The 22348-nt window shown below is 38.7% G+C and overlaps 1 protein-coding gene across 1 annotated transcript; it reads right to left on the bottom strand.

Moving 5' to 3' along the window:
* Positions 1-2039: 2039 nt before the first annotated feature.
* Positions 2040-22348, bottom strand: LOC135099288 (uncharacterized). Its single transcript, XM_064001676.1, has 5 exons — positions 22267-22348; positions 19848-20009; positions 15036-15194; positions 12119-12244; positions 2040-6789 (listed from the first exon to the last, which is right to left on the bottom strand). Exons 1-5 carry the CDS (start codon positions 22324-22326, stop codon positions 6709-6711), a joined length of 588 nt encoding a protein of 195 aa, XP_063857746.1. The 5' UTR covers positions 22327-22348; the 3' UTR covers positions 2040-6708.

The following is a 22348-nucleotide window of genomic DNA, read 5'->3' as shown; positions in this document are numbered from 1 at the left end:
CCTTTTGTGGGCCACCTCTCTATCATGTATAACACGAGAACAAGCTGTGTTAAACCAAGGTTTAGAAGGTTTAGGACGAGAAAAAGAGTAAGGAATGTATGCCTCCATGCCAGACACTATCACCTCTGTTATGTGCTCAGCACACAAAGACGGGTCTCTGACACGGAAGCAGTAGTCATTCCAAGGAAAATCAGCAAAATACCTCCTCAGGTCCCTCCAACTAACAGAGGCAAAACGCCAGAGGCACCTTCGCTTAGGGGGATCCTGAGGAGGGATTGGAGTGATAGGACAAGATAAAGATATGAGATTGTGATCGGAGGAGCCCAACGGAGAAGAAAGGGTGACAGCATAAGCAGAAGGATTAGAGGTCAGGAAAAGGTCAAGAATGTTGGGCGTATCTCCAAGACGGTCAGAAATACGAGTAGGGTGTTGCACCAACTGCTCTAGGTCATGGAGGATACCAAAGTTGTAGGCTAGTTCACCAGGATGGTCAGTGAAGGGAGAGGAAAGCCAAAGCTGGTGGTGAACATTGAAGTCTCCAAGAATGGAGATCTCTGCAAAAGGGAAGAGGGTCAGAATGTGCTCCACTTTGGAAGTTAAGTAGTCAAAGAATTTCTTATAGCCAGAGGAGTTAGGTGAGAGGTATACAGCACAGATAAATTTAGTATGAGAGTGACTCTGTAGTCGTAGCCAGATGGTGGAAAACTCGGAAGATTCAAGAGTGTGGGCACGAGAGCAGGTTAAGTCATTGCGCACATAAACGCAGCATCCAGCTTTGGATCGAAAATGAGGATAGAGAAAGTAGGAGGGAACAGAAAAGGGGCTACTGTCAGTTGCCTCAGACACCTGAGTTTCAGTGAGGAAAAGAAGATGAGGTTTAGAAGAGAAGAGGTGGTGTTCTACAGATTGAAAATTAGATCTTAGACCGCGAATGTTGCAGAAGTTAATGAAGAAAAAGTTGAGGGGGGTGTCAAGACACTTAGGGTCGTCGACAGAAAGGCAGTCCGACCTGGGGACATTTATGGTCCCATCCCCAGATGGGGACTCCGAGGCTGGTGTAAGAGTCGCCATGATGATTTTAAATTTTTTGAGTGAAGGGTGTGTATGTTATTAGGTGCTTGTAGTTTTGTGTGGAGGAAGAGAGTTGTCTTTAGAGGGCAGGCTGTGACTGCCCCCTTGTGTTGTGAGACACAAAGGGAAACGTTCAGTGAGGTCATAGCTGGATTTAGTGATAAGTTCACAGCACCCCCTGAACAGTGCTTTAGACCTCACTGGGAGTAATTATCGTTTCGGCAGGTGTCTACTGCCTCCTCCTATATATATATATATATATATATATATATATATATATATATATATATATATATATATATATATATATATATATATAAGTTTAGTTTTTCTTTCTTTTTCTTTTTTATGTGTGTAACAAGGGCTCTGGCCATGGGCAATGGAAAAAGAAATATCAGAGCCTACTGAAATTGTCTGTTCCCATCTTCATATTCTACATCTTTTTTATTTTTACTTGCATTAAATATCTATTTCCTCCTTTCACATATCCTTCTAAACATGTCTCAATTTCTCCTCTAAATTAACTACCTTTACAGCAGCATCTGCATTCAGTAGCTGATTCAGATTCCACTGTATTATAAATATGCACTTGATTCAAACCACAATCTAACTTTCACACACACATGTCGTCGTGGAGTAAACAAGCAGCGATCCATGCTCCAGCAGAGAAAGATTTTGTTTGACCACACCCACCACTAGGAGCCTAGAATGTGTTCCCAGGTAGGAGCTGTGCTCAAGTAGAGTTGTCCTGTCTACAGAAATTTAAAAAAATAAGGGAAAATTTAAGTAATAACAAATGTAATAGAATGAGTAAAAGTTCCAGCAAGGCGGACGCCATAGATGGAAGCAGAATGTTGCCAATGGGGTTACCATTCCCAGGATTTGAGGAAGATAATGAACATGATAAAATGCAAGGAAGGAAAGTGGTTTTGATGGAAGGGATAATCAGTGACGTCATTGAAAGAGTGAAAAAATTAGAAAAAAAAAAACGACCTGGAAGAGGAAAACAAAGAATTGAAAACACTGTGCGCTGATCTAAAAACAAAATTGAAGGAAAACAATGATATTGATAAAAAACAGGAAAATGAAGTGATAGGGATGAAAAGTGAACATCAAATCTGAAGGAAGGAAAAAGAGGAAGAAAAAGTTAACTTTACAGAAATCATAGAAGCTCAAAAGAAGGAAAAGACAGATTTAAGTAAGGAAATTGTGAGAGTGATCAAACAGAAGGAATTGATGGTAAGGGACACAGTGGACAAAAAGAAATGTATTGTTGTATATGGATTAAAAGAGGAAACAGAGCCAGTAAGATACAAGAGGGAAAGAGAACAAAAAAAGGTAGCAGAGGACGTTGTAAGAAATATACAGAGAGAGAAGGGGAGGACTGGATAAGTGAAATTGAGGAAATACATAAAAGGAGAAGAGTGACCACTGAAAAAATTTAGGGCATAAACAACATCCATGGAAGTGATATCGAATGCATGGAAACTGGACAAGACAGAGCAATACAGGAAAGTTTGAATAAAGAGGGACATGAATGAGGAGGAGAGACTCAAGGTAAGCGATCTAATAAAAGAAGCAAAGGCAAAACATGAGAACAGAACAGAGGAAAAGAAAAAAAGTTCTGTTGGAAGGTAAAAGATGAGAGGCTCAGGAAGTGGTATCTGACAAAAAAAGAATAGAAAATATAAATATGTAATGTATGCAAAAAATATAAAGTGCCCGTAATGTTTCTGGTGTATGTCAATGATGTGGTGGATGAGGTTGACAGTTACGTAAGTCTGTTTGTAGAATATGCAAAATTATTGAAAAGAGTGGAAAACAATATGGATTGTGAAGTATTACAGAAAGATCTAAATAAGATATATAAATGGAGTAAGAGATGGGAAATGGAATTCAATGTAAAGAAATGCAAGGTGATGGAATTAGGAAAAAAGCAAAAGAAGACAAGTTCTTACACCATGGGAGAAGTGGAAATTACGAAAACCAAAGAAGAAAAAGACTTGGGAATTACAATCAGTGATAATTTATCACCAGTAAAACATGTAAACAAAATAGTTGGGGAAACCTATGAGTTACTAAGAAAGATGAAAGGGGCATTTGCTTACATGGATGAAGAGATGATGAAAAAGTTGATGGAATATGTGATTCGACCAAAACTGGAATATGACACAATTGTTTGGTCACCTCATAATAAAAAGGAAATAAGGAAAATAGAAAGGATCAAAGAGCTGCAACCAAATTGGTACCAAGTTTAAGAGATTTAACCTATGAAGAAAGATTAAGGAGATTGAAGCTTCCATCATTACAAGAGAGAAGAGAAAGAGGAGACCTGATTGCTATATACAGAGCTTTAAAGGATAAGGATCAAGTTAACAAAGAAGACTTATTTGTGTGGGACTCAAGAGATACAAGAGGACATGGTGTGAAATTGAAGAAAACAGCAAGTAGAAGAGATGTCAAGAAATATGGTTTCCTAAATAGAAGCATAGAAATATGAAAAAACTTAGATGAAACAGTGGTACAAGCAAAAAATATTCATGAATTTAAAATTAAGCTGGAGACAAGACAGCACTAGCATAGCTCTTTTCCTGTAAAACGTAACTAGGTAAATACAACTAGGTAAATACATAACCTTCACTAACCACATTCACCTCCCTCATACCTCAATAAATATAAACATTAAACATCCCTAAGGCAGCTCTCCTAGAAAAGGAAACCAGTCATTTATGCTTCTTCCAGTCAGAAAATATACAATTCAGTTCCCATAAAATAACTTTCAACTCCCTTCTTTTATTTTGTCATATGTTTTCTTCAAGTCCATGAATACCCAAACACAACCTAACATTTTCCAAATACTTTTCACACTTTTCTTATGTCAAGCACCTAGTTTATACAACCCATTGCTCTTCTAATGTTACACTGTTCACCATAAAGTACATCCACTGTTCCATCACTAACCTTGATTAACATATCTTATTTGCATATACACTGGTATACTTAGCTTATGACCATAATCCATTCCAAAATCACCATTGGAAGCAAAAAAATGGTCAGATGGTAAGATTCTATTCACAAAAAACCCAAAGGATTATATTTTTTTTTATCACTTAAAAAGCAGTAAACAAGTTTGAAAACAGTGCCTTTTACTATAATATATAGCATGTCATTTTTCTTTAATTTTTAAGTAGGAAGGACACTGGCCAAGGGCAACAAAAATCCAATAAAAAAAAAATGCCCACTGAAATGCCAGTCTTATAAAAGGGTCGAAGCAGTAGTTAAAAATTGATGAATAAGTGTCTTGAAACCTCCTTCTTGAAGGAATTCAAGTCATAGGAAGCTGGAAATACAGAAGCAGGCAGGGAGTTCCAGAGTTTACCAAAGAAAGGGATGAATGATTGATAATACTGGTTAACTCTCGCATTAGAGAGGTGGACAAAATAGGGGTGAGAGAAAGAAGAAAGTCTTGTGCAGCTAGGCCGCGGGAAGAGGGGAGGCATGCAGTTAGCAAGATCAGAAGCAGTTAGCATGAAAATAGTGGTGGAAGACAGCTAGAGATGCAACATTGCAGCAGTGAGAGAGAGGCTGAAGACAATCAGTTAGAGGAGAGGAGTTGATGAGACGAAAAGCTTCTGATTCCACCTTGTCTAGAAGAGCAGTGTGAGTGGAACTCCCCAGACATGTGAAGCATACTCCATACATGGATGGATAAGGCCCTTGTACAGAGTTAGCAGCTGGGTGGGGGTGAGAAAAACTGGTGGAGACGTCTCAGAATGCCTAACTTCATATAAGCTGTTTTAGCTAGAGATGAGATGTGAAGTTTCCAGTTCAGATTATAAGTAAAGGACAGACCAAGGATGTTCAGTGTAGAAGAGGGGGACAATTGAGTGTTATTGAAGAAGAGGGGATAGTTGTCTGGAAGGTTGTGTCGAGTTGATAGATGGAGGAATTGAGTTTTTGAGGCATTGAACAATACCAAGTTTGCTCTGCCCCAATCAGAGATTTTTGAAAGATCAGAAATCAAGCATTCTGTGACTTCCCTGTGTGAAATGTTTACCTCTTGAAGGGTTGGATGTCCATGAAAAGATGTGGAAAAGTGCAGGGTGGTATCATCAGCGTAGGAGTGGATAAGACAAGAACTTTGGTTTAGAAGATCATTAATGAATAATAAGAGAGTGGGTGGCAGGACAGAACCCTGAGGAACACCACTGTTAATAGATTTAGGAGAAGAACAGTGACCGTCTACCACAGCAGCAATAGAATGGTCAGAAAGGAAACTTGAGATGAAGTTACACAGAGAAGGAAAGAAGCCGTAGGAAGCAGTTTAGAAATCAAAGCTATGTGTCAGACTCTATCAAAAGCTTTTGATATGTCTAAGACAACAGCAAAAGTTTCACCAAAATCTCTAAAAGAGGATGACCAAGACTCAGTATGGAAAGCCAGAAGATCACCAGTAGAGCGGCCTTGACGGAACCCATACTAGCGATCAGATAGAAGGTTGTGAAGTGGTAGATGTTTAAGAATCTTCCTGTTGAGGATAGATTAAAAAACTTTAGATAGGCAGGAAATTAAAGCAATAGGATGGTAGTTTGAGGTATTAGAATGGTCACCCTTTTTAGGAACAGGCTGAATGTAAGCAAACTTCCAGCAAGAAGGAAAGGTAGATATTGACAGACAGAGCTGAAAGAGTTTCACTAGGCAAGGTACAAGCACGGAGGCACAGTTTCGGAGAACAACAGGAGGGACCCCATCAGGTCCATAAGCCTTCCGAGGATTTAGGCCAGTGAGGGCAGGGAAAAATATCATTGCGAAGAATTTTAACAGATAGCATAAAGTAGTCAGAGAGTGGAGGAGAGGGAAGAACAAGCCCAGAATCATCCAAGGTAGAGTTTTTAGCAAAGATCTGAGTGAAGAGTTCAGCTTTAGAAATAGATGTGATAGCAGTGGTGCCATCTGGTTGAAATAAAGGAGGGAAAGAAGAAGAAGCAAAGTTATTGGAAATATTTTTGGCTAGATGCCAGAGGTCACGAGGGGAGTTAGATCTTGAAAGGTTTTGACACTTTCTATTAATGAAGGAGTTTTTGGCTAGTTGGAGAATAGACTTGGCATGGTTCTGGGCAGAAATATAAAGTGCATGAGATTCTGGTGATAGAAGGCTTAAGTACCTTATGTGGGCCACCTCTCTATCATGTATAGCATGAGAACAAGCTGTGTTAAACCAAGGTTTAGAAGGTTTAGGTCAAGAAAAAGAGTGAGGAATGTACACCTCCATGCCAGACACTATCACCTCTGTTATGCGCTCAGCACACAAAGACGGGTCTCTGACACGAAAGCAGTAGTCATTCCAAGGAAAATCAGCAAAATACCTCCTTAGGTTCTCCCATCTAGCAGAGGCAAAACGCCAGAGGCACCTTCGCTTAGGGGGATCCTGAGGAGGGATTGGAGCGATAGGACAAGATACAGATATGAGATTGTGATCGGAGGAGCCCAACGGAGAAGAAAGGGTGACATCATAAGCAGAAAGATTAGAGGTCAGGAAAAGGTCAAGAATGTTGGGCGTATCTCCAAGACGATCAGGAATACGAGTAGGGTGTTGCACCAATTGCTCTAGGTTGTGGAGGATAGCCAAGTTAAAGGCTAGTTCACCAGGATGGTCAGTGAAGGAAGAGGAAAGCCAAAGCTGGTGGTGAACATTGAAGTCTCCAAGAATGGAGATCTCTGCAAAAGGGAAGAGGGTCAGAATGTGCTCCACTTTGGAAGTTAAGTAGTCAAAGAATTTCTTATAGTCAGAGGAGTTAGGTGAAAGGTATACAGCACAGAGGATAGCATAGCAACTATACCAGTAAAGTCACAAAAATATCACAAATTTTGTACCCACTTAGTAATGATTTGTTCATATACTAAGTTATCTGTCGTAAAAAAAAAAAATTTTTTGGTTGGATACTACATTGGTGGTAAGTCGAATATGTTGTGTACCAAGTACCCCATTGTATGTACGACAATTGTTGCTACTTTCCCAGTACTTACAGTTCTTTTTCATCATATGCCTTCAAGACCCAACCACCATACATAACACAGTTCTTCCTCTTTTTCCTCTTCCTTATGTGTGCAGGGTTAAGCCATCAGTTATGTCCACTTTTTTTCTGCTTTTGGCAACATTTCACATTCTTTAGGTCATTAAATTTTTCAGGGGCAATAAAAAATAACCACTTAATCTTTACGTTCACACATCATTACCTTACTCTTGTTTATGTAAGATGAGAAACGGGGATTATATTCACAGATGACAAAGCACACAATTGCATTATGACTGCACTCTTTTTTTTAGGTGATAATAACTAAAGAATAAGATGCAAAGAGATTAATATTTTCTCCATCCTCTATTCTCTATTGAAAAAGTCTAGGTAAGGTTACCTTTAGGAAGTGCTGTTGATGGCATGCAATCACTTATTATATCATGAATCACAGGAAAACAGACTGATACATTATTTGTGATTTCTCCTGTCTTGCTACATTACAACATATACATAAATGAATAAGAAATAAAAATCAGAAATGAAAGTAAGAAGGAATATTATAAATAATGAGAAAGAATAAAAAGGAAAGTAATACAATAAAATCCCTCTTATCCGGCATCAACGGGACCGCCGACATGTCGGATACTTGAATACTGCCAGATACTTGAATAGAAGTGAAATTATGTCCACAATCACCACCCTACACTCACGCATCTTACCATAACAAAGATCAGCTGATCTTAATCAGCAGCTGATCTGATCAGCTGCTTAAGTGTAAGCACAACACGCTTCCTCTTTTCTACAACTTTAGGCATGATGAAGGCGTCAGGCGATAAGCAGTGCACACGCGGGACTGAGTCACTGAGTAAACACAGTGCAGTGGGCCACGGGTGGCGCGAAGTAGTGCGCTCTGGTGGCCAGGGGACAAAGTATGCCTCGCGCGGGAATTTTAATCGATTTTATGAGTACACATTGATTTTTTATTGATTTTAAGGCTCGGGGGAAAAATGTGCCAGATACTTGAAGCTGCCGGATACTCGAATGCTGGATGAGAGGGATTTTACTGTATACAGGAAGAGGGAAAGCATGGCTGTCTTATTGAGTGAAGGAAGAATGGTTCCTGCCATTTGCATAATTGTTGGCATTTCTCTTCAGCCCAATGAACTAGACATTCACCTGGCATTTGATAAAATATGTTTCATGGCTCATGTGGTAACAGGTAGGCCAACTTGATCAAACATAAAAAAAAAAATTGTATAATACTGAGCCATAACCCCATTATGTCAGGTAAAGATATGTTCATAGACAAGGGAGTTACATAATTATATTCAATCTGTATTACCAATATAGGGATAAAGTGTAATGTTCCTTTTAGAGAGTGAGGGCTGAATCAGGCCTTACCAGCTGTTGAGGGAGTCATCCATAAGCACCCAAAACACAGATGGGAGAGGAAGTTGCCCTAACCCAGAGACTGTTTCCACCAAATGCATGAAGGGATACCGGGTGTTAGCCTAGTAGTTGTCACACTACCGGGGGGACTGATGATTGACACCTGCCTCAGCAGGGAGCTGAAAAGGGTGCACACTCAAGATCCTCCTCAAACCCAATTCTGGCTAAACACCAAATATGCCTAAGTCCTCTGAGTAAATAGAATGACATGTGTGGTGACTATTATTAGATGGCATTATTGGGCTCTTTTTTTCCTTCAATGGTATTAGTTTCTTCAATTTTACTTTGGAGATTCTCATCAAGCAGGTGGTAGTAGGTATCCATAATGGATGGGAATCAAGATGAGAAGTCCTTATTTCCATCTTACAAGTGAGGATTCCACTCTTGTAGTACCACATTTAAATTCATCTTCAATTTCCACCTTTTGAAAGTACAGTACTATGAAGTACACAAACCAGCTTTTGTAGGCTGATCATATTTTTCCAATTATAATGTTAATTAACTTTTCAATTAATCTTTATAAATATAAATTTAGCTTTATACAATGATATGTGGGTATACCACAGAATAGTGTCAAATTTCATTTTGCTATGAATTTGAAATAAAAGTACACCAAAATATGACACTATTATGAGCAAAAAAAATATAAAGAATGTCTTGGCACCAATTAATTAGTTAAAGCACATCCATAATGAGTTTTAGTCATCCAAGTGAATGTCAGGCAGCGATGATGCACCACCTGATTGGTGCTGTCAACTGTACTGTAAACTAACTCAAGAATCTTGAAAGTTCCCACACTGAATGAGCATTGGTTTTACATAAATATGAAATAATAATATGATATATAATTGTTTCTTATATCTATTCTATATACCAGGTTGGCAATCCCACACATCATTCTTACAGCAGAGTTAACAGCATGAATAATGTGTGTGAATATGTGGTAGCTTATCTGGGCCACCCAATGTGAGATTGCCAGCCTGGTATAAAGAATAGATATATGAAACAATCATATATCATATTATTATTTAGTGGCATGGTCATGGGTGTTCAGTATATTTATTTACTGTTTCTCCATTATCACTACAGCCAGTCTAAATGACATAATGTAAAAGCCTACATTACATGCTTACAGTATGATGCCATCCCTGGCTTCAGCAATACAGCAATTCAGAATAACAAACCTCATCTTACATATGGGGGCAATGAATCAAAAATTGAATGCTGAAGTGCTTGTTCTCCCATTTCCTTCCCTCCCACCTTGCTGATAAGCTTTCTTCCCAGGCTCATATTCTCATTGCCAGTTGATCAGTTCTTATGTTGGATTTATATGGTTTTTGTATAATCTTATGAGGACTAAGGTTACCTATACTTAATATTCAAAGATTTACAAGATACATGCATCCCATCCTCTGTACTTTTTATACAAATGTCTTGTCCTGGTCCCTTCCCTTTAAGACATATATATGCATATATAAATAAATACACTCAATGCATTTAATCATAAAAATTCTGTTTGTTAATAGAAAAAAATATATCATGGGGTGAGTGTCTTGATTTTAAAGTTCTATTAAAGAGACTAGCAGTAATATCAAATATTTGGCAACACTGCACATTCTCAGATTAAAAAAACAAGACTGCTGAGTAGAGAAGAAAATGTTTTTGTACATCTTACACCATGGGGGGTACATCTTACATTCATGGGGTTCCATCTTCATTGTCTACATTTATCCAATCTTTCTTTCATTTTGTACACACTCTTTGCTTACACTAACATCTCATTTAGTTTATTCCAAACTTTTTTTTGTTTTTAAATGTAGGAAGGACACTGGCCAAGGGCAACAAAAAAAAAAAAAAAAAAAAAAGAAGCCCACCGAGATGCCAGTCTCAGAAAAGGGTCCAAAGCAGTAGTCAAAAATTAAATTATAAGTGCCTTGAAACCTCCCTCTTGAAGGAATTCAAGTCATAGGAAGGTGGAAATACAGAAGCAGGCAGGGAGTTCCAGAGTTTATCAGGGAAAGGGATGAATGATTGAGAATACTGGTTAACTGTTGCATTAGAGAGGTGGACAGAATAGGGATGAGAGAAAGAAGAAAGTCTTGTGTAGTGAGGCTGTGGGAAGAGGGGAGGCATGCAGTTAGCAAGATCAGAAGAGCAGTTAGAATAAAAATAGTGGTAGAAGACAGCTAGAGATACAACATTGCAGCGATGAGAGAGAGGCTGAAGACAGTCAGTTAGAGGAGAGGAATTGATGAGATGAAAGGCTTTTGATTCCACCCTGTCTAGAAGAGTGGTATGAGTGGAACCTCCCCCAGACATGTGAAGCATACTCCATACATGGACGGATAAGGCCCCTGTACAGAGTTAGCAGCTGGGGGGGTGAGAAAAAGTGGCGGAGACATCTCAGAATGCCTAACTTCATATAAGCTGTTTTAGCTAGAGATGAGATGTGAAGTTTCCAGTTCAGATTATAAGTAAAGGACAGACTGAGGATGTTCAGTGTAGAAGAGGGGGACAGTTGAATGTCACTGAAAAAGAGGGGATAGTTGTGTGGAAGGTTGTGTCAATCTGACAGATGGAGGAATTGAGTTTTTGAGGCATTGAACAATACCAAGTTTGTTCTGCCCCAATCAGAAAGTTTATAAAGATCAGAAGTCAAGCATTCTGTGGCTTCCCTGTGTGAAATGTTTACTTCCTTCTATATGTCTATGGAGAAACTATTTTCTTGAAGTTATTCAGGCATTTCCCTAGTTTATTTATTTGTTATAGCTTCATATGTATTTAGATTCTCTTCCATTACAGTCAACAGTCTCTCTCTCTCTCTCTCTCTCTCTCTCTCTCTCTCTCTCTCTCTCTCTCTCTCTCTCTCTCTCTCTCTTTCTTATGGACATTGCATTTTAGTAAGGATAACACATACATGCAGACAGGAAAGATTTAACTGGTCATCAATGAAAGGGTAGCTGAATGAGTTCAATGGCACAGTAAAACTTTATATTCTTCAATGGATTATAGATTTGTGTTTCATATTTGATATATGTGATAACAGCTAGTTTTAAAGTTTATCTAGTTGAAAATGTTGTTTGGAGAGATGAGATGTACAGTATTAAAAAGGCCCTTGACATATAGTAACCTCAGGTCCCAAATACAACTAATTTGCACCTGAAAAGGGGATGGATCAGTAATAATTTAGCAGGGGTAAACCAGTTCTGCTGTCATATTATGATACAGAAAATACCATGTATACTATGCAACTGACATGCCAAGAGGCTAAAATGTGAGGAAATGCTTGTGTATGTATGTGAAAGTGTATGTATGTTTGTGTGGTACCATGTCTCCATTTGTGGGAGATGTTGGTGTGTCATGTAAATCAAAGAAGACATGGAAGGAGGTCCACAGGAATGACGCAAGGAAGGAAAAAGTTGTCAAGGTACACATGTTCATAGCCATAATGTTTTGATAAGTTACCACCACATGACCAGGATTAATCTACATGGAATTAATCTACATGGAATCTGCAATTCATTACAGTGATGATAGCGATAAAGATAGTCATACAAGACCATGGTAATGATAATACTCACCTCAAACAGGTTGAGAATCCAGAGCTCATCATTAACTTTTTGTCTGATCTGGTCCATAGAGTTCCTGGCAAAGTTGATGTATGCCTTTCCCAACTCCTTTCCTGATCCACTTACATTCTGACGATACTGAAAGATAGCACACCGACAGCCCAATAAGTTATTAAACTAAAAATATAATAAAAATCAAGGAGTAAATAACATAAATGAAAACACAAATTTCAGTAAATGTTGCAAATAAAAGATTCCTTAATGAAAATCATAAACTTATATTCAACAGAAATACATAACATCAAGAATTCAAACATTCCAAACCCAGTAGAAGTTAAGAACAAGGATAAAACAAGTGGCATAAAAGTTCTTTTATTAAAACATTTAAATATTATGCAAAATGAAATTGTGCTGGTGATTTGTATCAGAATGTATATGATTACCACTGATCAACCATAAGAGGGGGCCATAACAGTTGTAGGATAACTGAGAAAAATTTTTGCCAAATGAAACCAGACATTTCTTCATTGGGGTTGTTGATATCTGAAATTCTCTGTTCCTCCAATGCTGATGATAGTAAGGTTTACAGCTTTTGAAAGTCAACAAGATAAGTACAGTATCTAAATCCTAATTCCTAATTAAGATACTATGCCTACTCAGAAAAATTTAAATTCTTCCACATGTTATTATGACATGGCACTTTATTGAAGTTGTTGGTGATAATCTTTTCTTTCATTCAGCTTGAATATAAAACTGTCTACATTAGAGAATGCACAAGATTCAAGCTTTTCATGGGGAAAATATACAGTGGAACCTCAGTTACTGAACGCCTCCCTTTTCAAACAAATTTGTTTTTTAACGAAATTTTGAACTCCAATTTGCTTTGGTTGCTGTACCATAATTTGCTTCTCAAAACAAAGTTACTTGATTTCAAATACTAAAAGACAAAACAAAAGGTGCCATTTATTACTAATTTATGGTTTCTATAAATATTTCCTTGTTTTTTTTATGTATTTAAAGGAGAAACACTCTGGGTAACACAGTAATTCAATCTTTGAAATGAGGTAAAAGTGATCCCATTGAAGAGCCTCAATGTAAACAAACCATTTTTGGCTACCTCAAAAGTAATCCCCTGTGGCTCTCTCGATGACCCACAATACCATCACTGCTGCATAACTGCATTTTCCCAGCAACAAGATGTCCAAGCACTGTGATTACCTTCACTTTGGCAGTAAGTGAGCTGCTCCTCTTTGTGTCACTCTGTAAAGCTTTCCTCATTAGACTGGTGACAAAGAGAATACCTGCATGGTCTAAATAATATCTTCTGATGAGTTCCTTGTCACTAAATTCATTCAATATGTCCTTTCTGGATAAATAATTTCTGAGCTGGAGATGTTGTGGAGCAGCCATCTTGGCAGAGGGAGTGTCTGTCATAAGCCACTAGGACAGGGTGGATGGGTGTTTGGGAATGGATTAATCCATTTTATATTGCTTCCTATGGGGAAAATAGTTTGTTTCTGAACATTTAGAATTTCAAATTGCATTCAGGAATGAATTAAGTTCAAGAACCGAGGTTCCACTGTATTAGATAAATTTTGTATTTCATAGAATTACTTCCTTTCTTATATCAATCATTTTCTTTTTTCTACTTCAAGCTCCCAGTTCAATCTTTTCCCTTCAAATCAGTGCTTTAATTAGAGAAATACCTTCTTTATAAGTACACACTACCTCAACTACTTACTAATTCCCTCTATTACCAAATTCTCAACCAAACTAGTACCTCTTTCACCAGTAACTTAAGACTGCTGCTTGCTGCTCCATTTTTGTCCATGTTTCACTATAACTCCCTCCTATGCCAGTTTTTTCTTTTTCAAGTGAACTTAGTTATGTTGTCATTTTCATGCAGTGCTACATTGTTTTGGTTTATTTCTTATATTAAATTTGCACATGGCTTATTCCAAAGCCTTCTTGGTATCTATATTTCATCTTCAACTACTTTGAGTTTTTATCAGTTTATTGATAGCATATATATCCATAATGTCTGAGAATGTCAGATTCCTTTTATTGTATCCTTTTCAGACATGAAATAAATTCACTGTTATTTTCTTCTTACAATTTCTGTGGTACTTACTCATTCTCCATGCATTATTTTGATTAATCACGTAGTACTTTTGTCAGTTGGCTTATGGTGCTTGCCAGATATTTTGATTTTCAATATTTCCACCCTCCTATAATGGCAAATTATATAATTCTAGCCTGTTTCTTGGTATGAAATCCTGTTCCTAAGAAGTATTATTAAATAGCAATTACTATAATTACTAGAGTAATCACTAAATAATTAATAATGAAACAAAAATCATGATATTCAATTAGGAAATTATTTCAGAGTTCACTTGTAAATTGAGAATAGATGAATATTTAAAAAGAAAACAAGTCCTACAATATAAAATACATGCAAAATTAATGTCATTGTGCTATTTATAATTAATATCTCATAAAAGATTTTAATACAAAGGCTGAATAAAAAAAAATAAACAACTAAAAGCTCCTGGGAGAGGCAAGAAACCAAGACTTGGTTATCTTTCAACAGTGGTTATTTTCTTTTGTAGACTGGGAGATCCTGTGTTGGTATGTTCACATGGTATAGGACGATCTATACCATTATTGATGGGTGAAGAAAACTGCTTCCCTTTTTCCCCAATAAATTGCTCTCTGCTTCCAAGGAACTGCCATATACTGAAACGCTATGCTCTGCATGTAAATGCATTTTCAGGATATCCCTGGTACACTTGAATCCATATAAAGATGGAATATTCTTCACTGAAAGCCATTCATGTTTGGAATATGGTACACACATTCTATAGTTTCCAGTAAAACAACATAATTCCACAGCTCTGTCACACCCATAACAAGCATCATCTACACCTACCGTAAAGGACAGTATTGACCCAATGAAGCTGCCTTCGTCGTATCTGCCCAGCTTGGATATAACTGATTCAAGTACTGACAGCAGCTTGTCTGTCATTCCTTGAGTCATGGATGTGCTGGTTCTTTCAATGAGGTCATCAATTTTGGTGTGATACTGATGCTAGAAAAGAAAAAAAGTGCAGTTAAAATTGAGGCCCAAGATTGTCTACAAATATAATAATGTACTGTAATATAAAAAAAAATACAGTTACAATGTGAAGAATTGAACTTCATGAATTAAATTAGTACCAATAAGCAGCTTCCATTATAACATGACTTCATTCTCAATAGTACCAGTAAAAATACAGTAATATTTTAATAAATACTATGTGGTGAAGAATATAAGAAAAATATTGATAAAGATATGGTATAGTGGTCTGAAAAGATAAGTGGCTAGGAGAAAACATACAATGGATGCAGTAAAGTTAGAGAACAAGTAATTGATGGACTGAGATGGAAGAAATTTCCTTTGATTGAACCCAGTTTTAATGGAGACAAGAGATAAAAATGCTGATAAATTTACAAAGTAAATAAAAAAAATGCATTTTGTTGAGAGCCTATTTATTTCTTGGTGTCAAATAGTGTATGCAACACCTTGAGTTTTGGGCTGACCTGGTTACATGTTTATAGGCCGACCATCCAAACCTCAAAGCACAAAACTTATATTCTAAATAAATACAGGTGACTCTTGGCTTATGCAAGTCTTTTTAATGAATATTAAGTTTAAAATGACTTTAAAATATATCAAACTTAATTAAATTTACACTATGTTTTAGCAAGATCTGGCTCATCTTCATGTTCGAATATTATGCTTTCTTTGGTAACCACCAGTTGGCACCACTCTTTCATGCTTCCTGCTCTTTCCCACTTCCCATTTGATAGTGTGCAACTACACAGAGCACACTGAGCAGCAACAGCAGATATACTTTCACTCTCTCACCAGAAATGGAGAGGCAACACATTTTATCATCACCTCAGAGATGTGTTGCAGCTCCTACAAGAAAATTACCCAAAATGCTGGCAGAAGCTCTCTTGTGATGAATGATATCTGCTACACAGATATTAAGAGAAATGCAGAAAAAGTCAAATCACTATGCTGCGGTTCTTCCAGAAGTAGAAGCCAACAGAAGTAGAAGTGGAAAGAAGTGGAAGTCAGAATAAGTGGAATCATTGGAAAAGGAGGAGAAGGAATGACTATGTGTAGTAATGTGAAGTATAGATGGAGAAGTTTGGAACAAGCTAAGTGAAGATATAGTATCAGCAACGAGTGTGCACAGCTTCAAGGAAAAAGTGAACAAGTGTAGACATGAAAGTGGGACCACACAAGTGTAGCTCAGGCCCTGTAAATTACAACAACTAGGTAAACACACACACACACACACACACACACACACACACACACACACACACACACACACACACACACACACACACACACACACACACACACACACACACACACACACACATTCACAATATCTCTCTCTCTCTCTCTCTCTCTCTCTCTCTCTCTCTCTCTCTCTCTCTCTCTCTCTCTCTCTCTCTCTCTCTCTCTCTCTCTCTCTCTCTCTCCCTGCTCTGCCAGCGAGACTGCTTTCCTTCATTTTTTTTCTTTATGCAGGAGGGACACTGGCCAAGAGCAACAAAATCCAGTAAAAAAAGGCCCCATTGAGATGCTGGTCCCTGAATAGGGTCCAAAGCAGTAGTCAAAAATTGAAGTATAAGTGTCTTGAAACCTCCCTCTTGAAGGAATTCAAGTCACAGGAAAGTGGAAATACAGAAGCAGGCAGGGAGTTCCAGAGTTTACCAGAGAAAGGGATGAATGATTGAGAATACTGGTTAACTGTTGCATTAGAGAGGTGGACAGAAGAGAGATGAGAGAAAGAAGAAAGTGCCATGGAAGGAGGGAGGCATGCAGTTAGCAAGATCAGAAGAGCAGTTAGCATGAAAATAGTGGTAGAAGTCAGCTAGATATGCAACATTGTGGCGGTGAGAGAGAGGCTGAAGACAGTCAGTTAGAGGAGAGGAGTTGATGAGTTGAAAAGCTTTTGATTCCATCCTGTCTAGAAGAGCGGTATGAGTGGAGCCGTCCAAAACATGTGAAGCATACTCCATACATGGACAGATAAGGCTCCTGTACAGAGCTAGCTGCTGGAAGGGTGAGAAAAACTGGCAGAGATGTCTCAGAATACCTAACTTCATATAAGCTGTTTTAGTTAGGAATGAGATGTGAAGTTTCCAGTTTCGATTATAAGTAAAGGACAGACCAAGGATGTTCAGTGTAGAGGAGGCAGTAGACACCTGCCGAAACGATAATTACTCCCAGTGAGGTCTAAAGCACTGTTCAGGGGGTGCTGTGAACTTATCATTAAACCCAGCTGTGACCTCACTGAACGTTTCCTTTTGTGTCTCACAACACAAGGGGGTAGTCACAGCCTGCCCTCTAAAGACAACTCTCTTCCTCCACACAAAACTACAAGCACCTAATAACACACACACCCTTCACTCAAAAAATTCTAAAATCATGGCGACTCCTACACCAGCCTCGGAGTCCCCATCTGGGGAGGGGACCATAAATGTCCCCAGGTCGGACTGCCTTTCCGTCGACGACCCTAAGTGTCTTGACACCCCCCTCAACTTTTTCTTCATTAACTTCTGCAACATTCGCGGTCTAAGATCTAATTTTCAATCTGTAGAACACCACCTCTCCTCTTCTAAACCTCATCTTCTTTTCCTCACTGAAACTCAGGTGTCTGAGGCAACTGACAGTAGCCCCTTTTCTGTTTCCTCCTACTTTCTCTATCCTCATTTTCGATCCAAAGCTGGATGCTGCGTTTATGTGCGCAATGACTTAACCTGCTCTCGTGCCCACGCTCTTGAATCTTCCGAGTTTTCCACCATCTGGCTACGACTACAGAGTCATTCTCATACTAAATTTATCTGTGCTGTATACCTCTCTCCTAACTCCTCTGACTATAAGAAATTCTTTGACTACTTAACTTCCAAAGTGGAGCACATTCTGACCCTCTTCCCTTTTGCAGAGATCTCCATTCTTGGAGACTTCAATGTTCACCACCAGCTTTGGCTTTCCTCTCCCTTCACTGACCATCCTGGTGAACTAGCCTACAACTTTGCTATCCTCCATGACCTAGAGCAATTGGTGCAACACCCTACTCGTATTCCTGACCGTCTTGGAGATACGCCCAACATTCTTGACCTTTTCCTGACCTCTAATCCTTCTGCTTATGCTGTCACCCTTTCTTCTCCGTTGGGCTCCTCCGATCACAATCTCATATCTTTATCTTGTCCTATCACTCCAATCCCTCCTCAGGATCCCCCTAAGCGAAGGTGCCTCTGGCATTTTGCCTCTGCTAGTTGGGGGGACCTGAGGCGGTATTTTGCTGATTTTCCTTGGAATGACTACTGCTTCCGTGTCAGAGACCCGTCTTTGTGTGCTGAGCGCATAACAGAGGTGATAGTGTCTGGCATGGAGGCGTACATTCCTCACTCTTTTTCTCGTCCTAAACCTTCTAAACCTTGGTTTAACACAGCTTGTTCTCGTGCTATACATGATAGAGAGGTGGCCCACAAAAGGTACTTAAGCCTTCCTTCACCAGAATCTCATGCACTTTATATTTCTGCCCGGAACCATGCCAAGTCTGTTCTCCAACTAGCCAAAAACTCCTTCATTAACAGAAAATGTCAAAACCTTTCAAGATCTAACTCCCCTCGTGATTTCTGGCATCTAGCCAAAAATATCTCCAATAACTTTGCTTCTTCTTCTTTCCCTCCTCTACTTCAACCAGATGGCACCACTGCTATCACATCTATTTCTAAAGCTGAACTCTTTGCTCAAACCTTTGCTAAAAACTCTACCTTGGACGATTCTGGGCTTGTTCCTCCCTCTCCTCCACCCTCTGACTACTTCATGCCTCGTATTAAAATTCTTCGTAATGATGTTTTCCATGCCCTCGCTGGCCTAAACCCTCAGAAGGCTTATGGACCTGATGGGGTCCCTCCTATTGTTCTCCGAAACTGTGCCTCCGTGCTTGCACCTTGCCTAGTCAAACTCTTTCAGCTCTGTCTGTCAACATCTACCTTTCCTTCTTGCTGGAAGTTTGCCTACATTCAACCTGTTCCTAAAAAGGGTGACCGCTCTAATCCCTCAAACTACCGTCCTATTGCTTTAATTTCCTGCTTATCTAAAGTTTTTGAATCTATCCTCAACAGGAAGATTCTTAAACATCTATCACTTCACAACCTTCTATCTGATCGCCAGTATGGGTTCCGTCAAGGCCGCTCTACTGGTGATCTTCTGGCTTTCCATACTGAGTCTTGGTCATCCTCTTTTAGAGACTTTGGTGAAACTTTTGCTGTTGCCTTGGACATATCAAAAGCCTTTGATAGAGTCTGGCACAAAGCTTTGATTTCCAAACTACCCTCCTACGGTTTCTATCCTTCTCTCTGTAACTTCATCTCAAGTTTCCTTTCTGACCGTTCTATTGCTGCAAATTGGTATCTCTAGCTGTTATTAAATATGATATTAAGTTTGATAAATGTATTGATTTCATTATACATGAAAGTTGTTGATTGCAAAAAAAAAATAATAACCAAAATATATTTTGACTTTTACTTTACAATGCCTTAACTGTTTGCTTTTAAAAAAATATGTAGATTTATTTTTTCATTTTAAAACTTATAGTCTAGACAACTAACTGGCCTTAAATTTTTGTGATATACAAATAAAGTAAGAAAGAGAGCACATTTCACTAACACTCATGGTGAAGTGTCCACCAATGATGGTGAAGGAGGTACACATGTAAACTCCAGTCTGACCAATGACCAACACAATTTGTCCAGCTGCATGTCTCCATCGGGCACAAACTCCACCTCCCGCATCTGTGTCATGCCCACCACCACCGTCACCGTGGCAACACTGAAAAATGGAATCTTATCATTCACACTGTTACAAAAAATATACTCCCATATATATATATATATATATATATATATATATATATATATATATATATATATATATATATATATATATATATATATATATATAAATGGATTACTATTCCCAACGTTAAAAATTCTTTAGCTAATCTTACTTTGATATTTTGCATCCAATATTAACTACAATTTTTTCCTATGACATTTTCCAACTACACTTAAAGCCTTTCACTGTGAAACAAAACAATTAGAAGCATCAGAAGCAATGCATGGAGTCTCCTTCATAACCATCTACAAGACGTAGAGTTGGCATTGAAAAAGAATACATTTTGCAATTTCTTCCCAGTTCTAAGACTGGATGTGGCTGTAGAACGAATAAAGATGTCTTGAGAGTGACTGGATCATTAAAATCCCCCATAATTATGCAATTATTAACACAACAAATGTCCGCAATAAGGTCATAAAGTTTTTTTGTCCGTAGCAGGTGACTGGACTAGAGGATGATAGACGAGACCTAATGTTATTTTACAAGATTTATTTTCTAACTGGATGAAAGTGAAGTCTATATTAGCAATGGTTGGGGTCGGGAGTAAATGAGCATGAACATTGGCTTCCCTATGTGAAGGTGTTAGTTTTCATATTTATTGAGAGAGAGAGAGAGAGAGAGAGAGAGAGAGAGAGAGAGAGAATCAAGCCATTTGAAGTACATTTTTAGTCCCTTTATTTACACCATATTGCCTCTCTCTCTCTCTCTCTCTCTCTCTCTCTCTCTCTCTCTCTCTCTCTCTCTCTCTCTCTCTCTCTCTCAATAAATATGAAAACTAACACATTAACATAGGGAAGCTAATTTTAAAGACTCCTTTAATGAAGCAGTAGTCTGACCCCCCTCTGCTCTCTCTCTCTCTCTCTCTCTCTCTCTCTCTCTCTCAGGTGGAGTTGGCAAGGTACCACCTCTGCCCCTGCCAATGTCTCTCATGACTTCAAGACGCCTCACTCTAACCTAACTTAATCTCACCTCACCTAAACTAACCTAACCTCACCTAACGTAACCTAACCTAACCTAATGTAATCTAACCAAACCTCACCTCACCTAACCTAATCTAACCAAACCTCACCTCACCTAATCTAACCAAACCTAACCTAACCTAACCTCACCTCACCTAACCTCACCTCCTCTCATCTAACCTAATAATTCCTCACCTAACCTAACTTAACTTCTTCACTTATGCTAGTTTAACCTAATGCAACCTTTGCTAACTCAATTACCTTAACTAACCTAATTAATCTGCTATAACTTAACATGATCTAACCTAACCTATGTCATCCAAATCTTACTTTAATCTAATCTAATCTAACCTATGCAAGTTAATGTAAATTCATCTAATATAACCTAAACTATGCTAGTCTAACCTATCCTTAACTTACCTAACCTAACACACTATCTTAACCTAACCTAACCTTACTTAGCCTTACAATCTAATACACTTCAACTTACATAGCCTAACCTACTAACTTAAAATACTAACTAATACTAATACTAACTTAATACTAACTTAAAACCTTCCTATGCTTATATCACTTCTATATCCTCCTCCTCCTCCTCCTCCTCTTCCTCTTCCCTAACACAGTGACTCAGCGAAGCCAAGAAAACACGTAATTTCTGAATACTATCTTTAAGAGGTTCACCCAGTCAGCCCTCTTCCTCCTCCTCCTCTTTCCTGACCCCCATCCTCCCTTCTTTACTCACGTGTCTCTCCCTCCCTACACACACACACACACACACACACACAGAGCGGGTCTCACAAGGGTAATACACACATACATACGGACACTGACCCACCACACACACCCAGTCACCCACACCCACCCACATACATGTACACACGGACGCACACAGCCTGTCACCCTTACGTCAAACAGATTACACCCTTCTATTCCCTCTCACTCATTCATCACACATCCCAGTCTCTCTCTCATCTTCTACTCTGTTAAATAACCAGTTAACGGTCCCAGCCTACTCTCAGTCCCCCTAGCCGGCCGGTTACTCTCTCATTAGGAGCATGACCCTAAAAAAATAAGTGACATGGGGCGGCGGTCAGAGAGAGGTAGCCTGGTCTGCCTACGGGAATCGAAAGCGTTTGTTTGGGTACGGTTTAAAGGGACGAAGGTTTAAAGGGACGAAGGTTTAAAGGGACAGTCTCTGCGTGAGTGTGTTTGGTCAAATGCTGAATACTCACGCCTGGTTCGTCATATAGCCACATGGACAGGCACAGATCACTCCTCCACGACAAACACATAAACAAACACACAAAAACACTA

Source organism: Scylla paramamosain, unplaced genomic scaffold (genome assembly GCF_035594125.1).
Source record: "Scylla paramamosain isolate STU-SP2022 unplaced genomic scaffold, ASM3559412v1 Contig116, whole genome shotgun sequence".
Lineage (NCBI taxonomy): Eukaryota > Metazoa > Arthropoda > Malacostraca > Decapoda > Portunidae > Scylla > Scylla paramamosain.
Note: the sequence above shows the minus strand (reverse complement) of the source record. Positions and strands in the feature narration are given on the sequence as shown.

Excerpts from the sequence above, each read along its gene's own strand:
- LOC135099288 (XM_064001676.1), bottom strand. The coding sequence starts at position 22,326 with ATGTGTTTGTCGTGGAGGAGTGATCTGTGCCTGTCCATGTGGCTATAT. Across the intron at positions 15,195-19,847 it reads GTGGACACTTCACCATGAGT|CATCAGTATCACACCAAAAT; the intron begins GTTAGTGAAATG and ends TTTCTTTTCTAG. Across the intron at positions 6,790-12,118 it reads GGATTCTCAACCTGTTTGAG|AGATCTCCATTCTTGGAGAC; the intron begins GTGAGTATTATC and ends TCCCTTTTGCAG.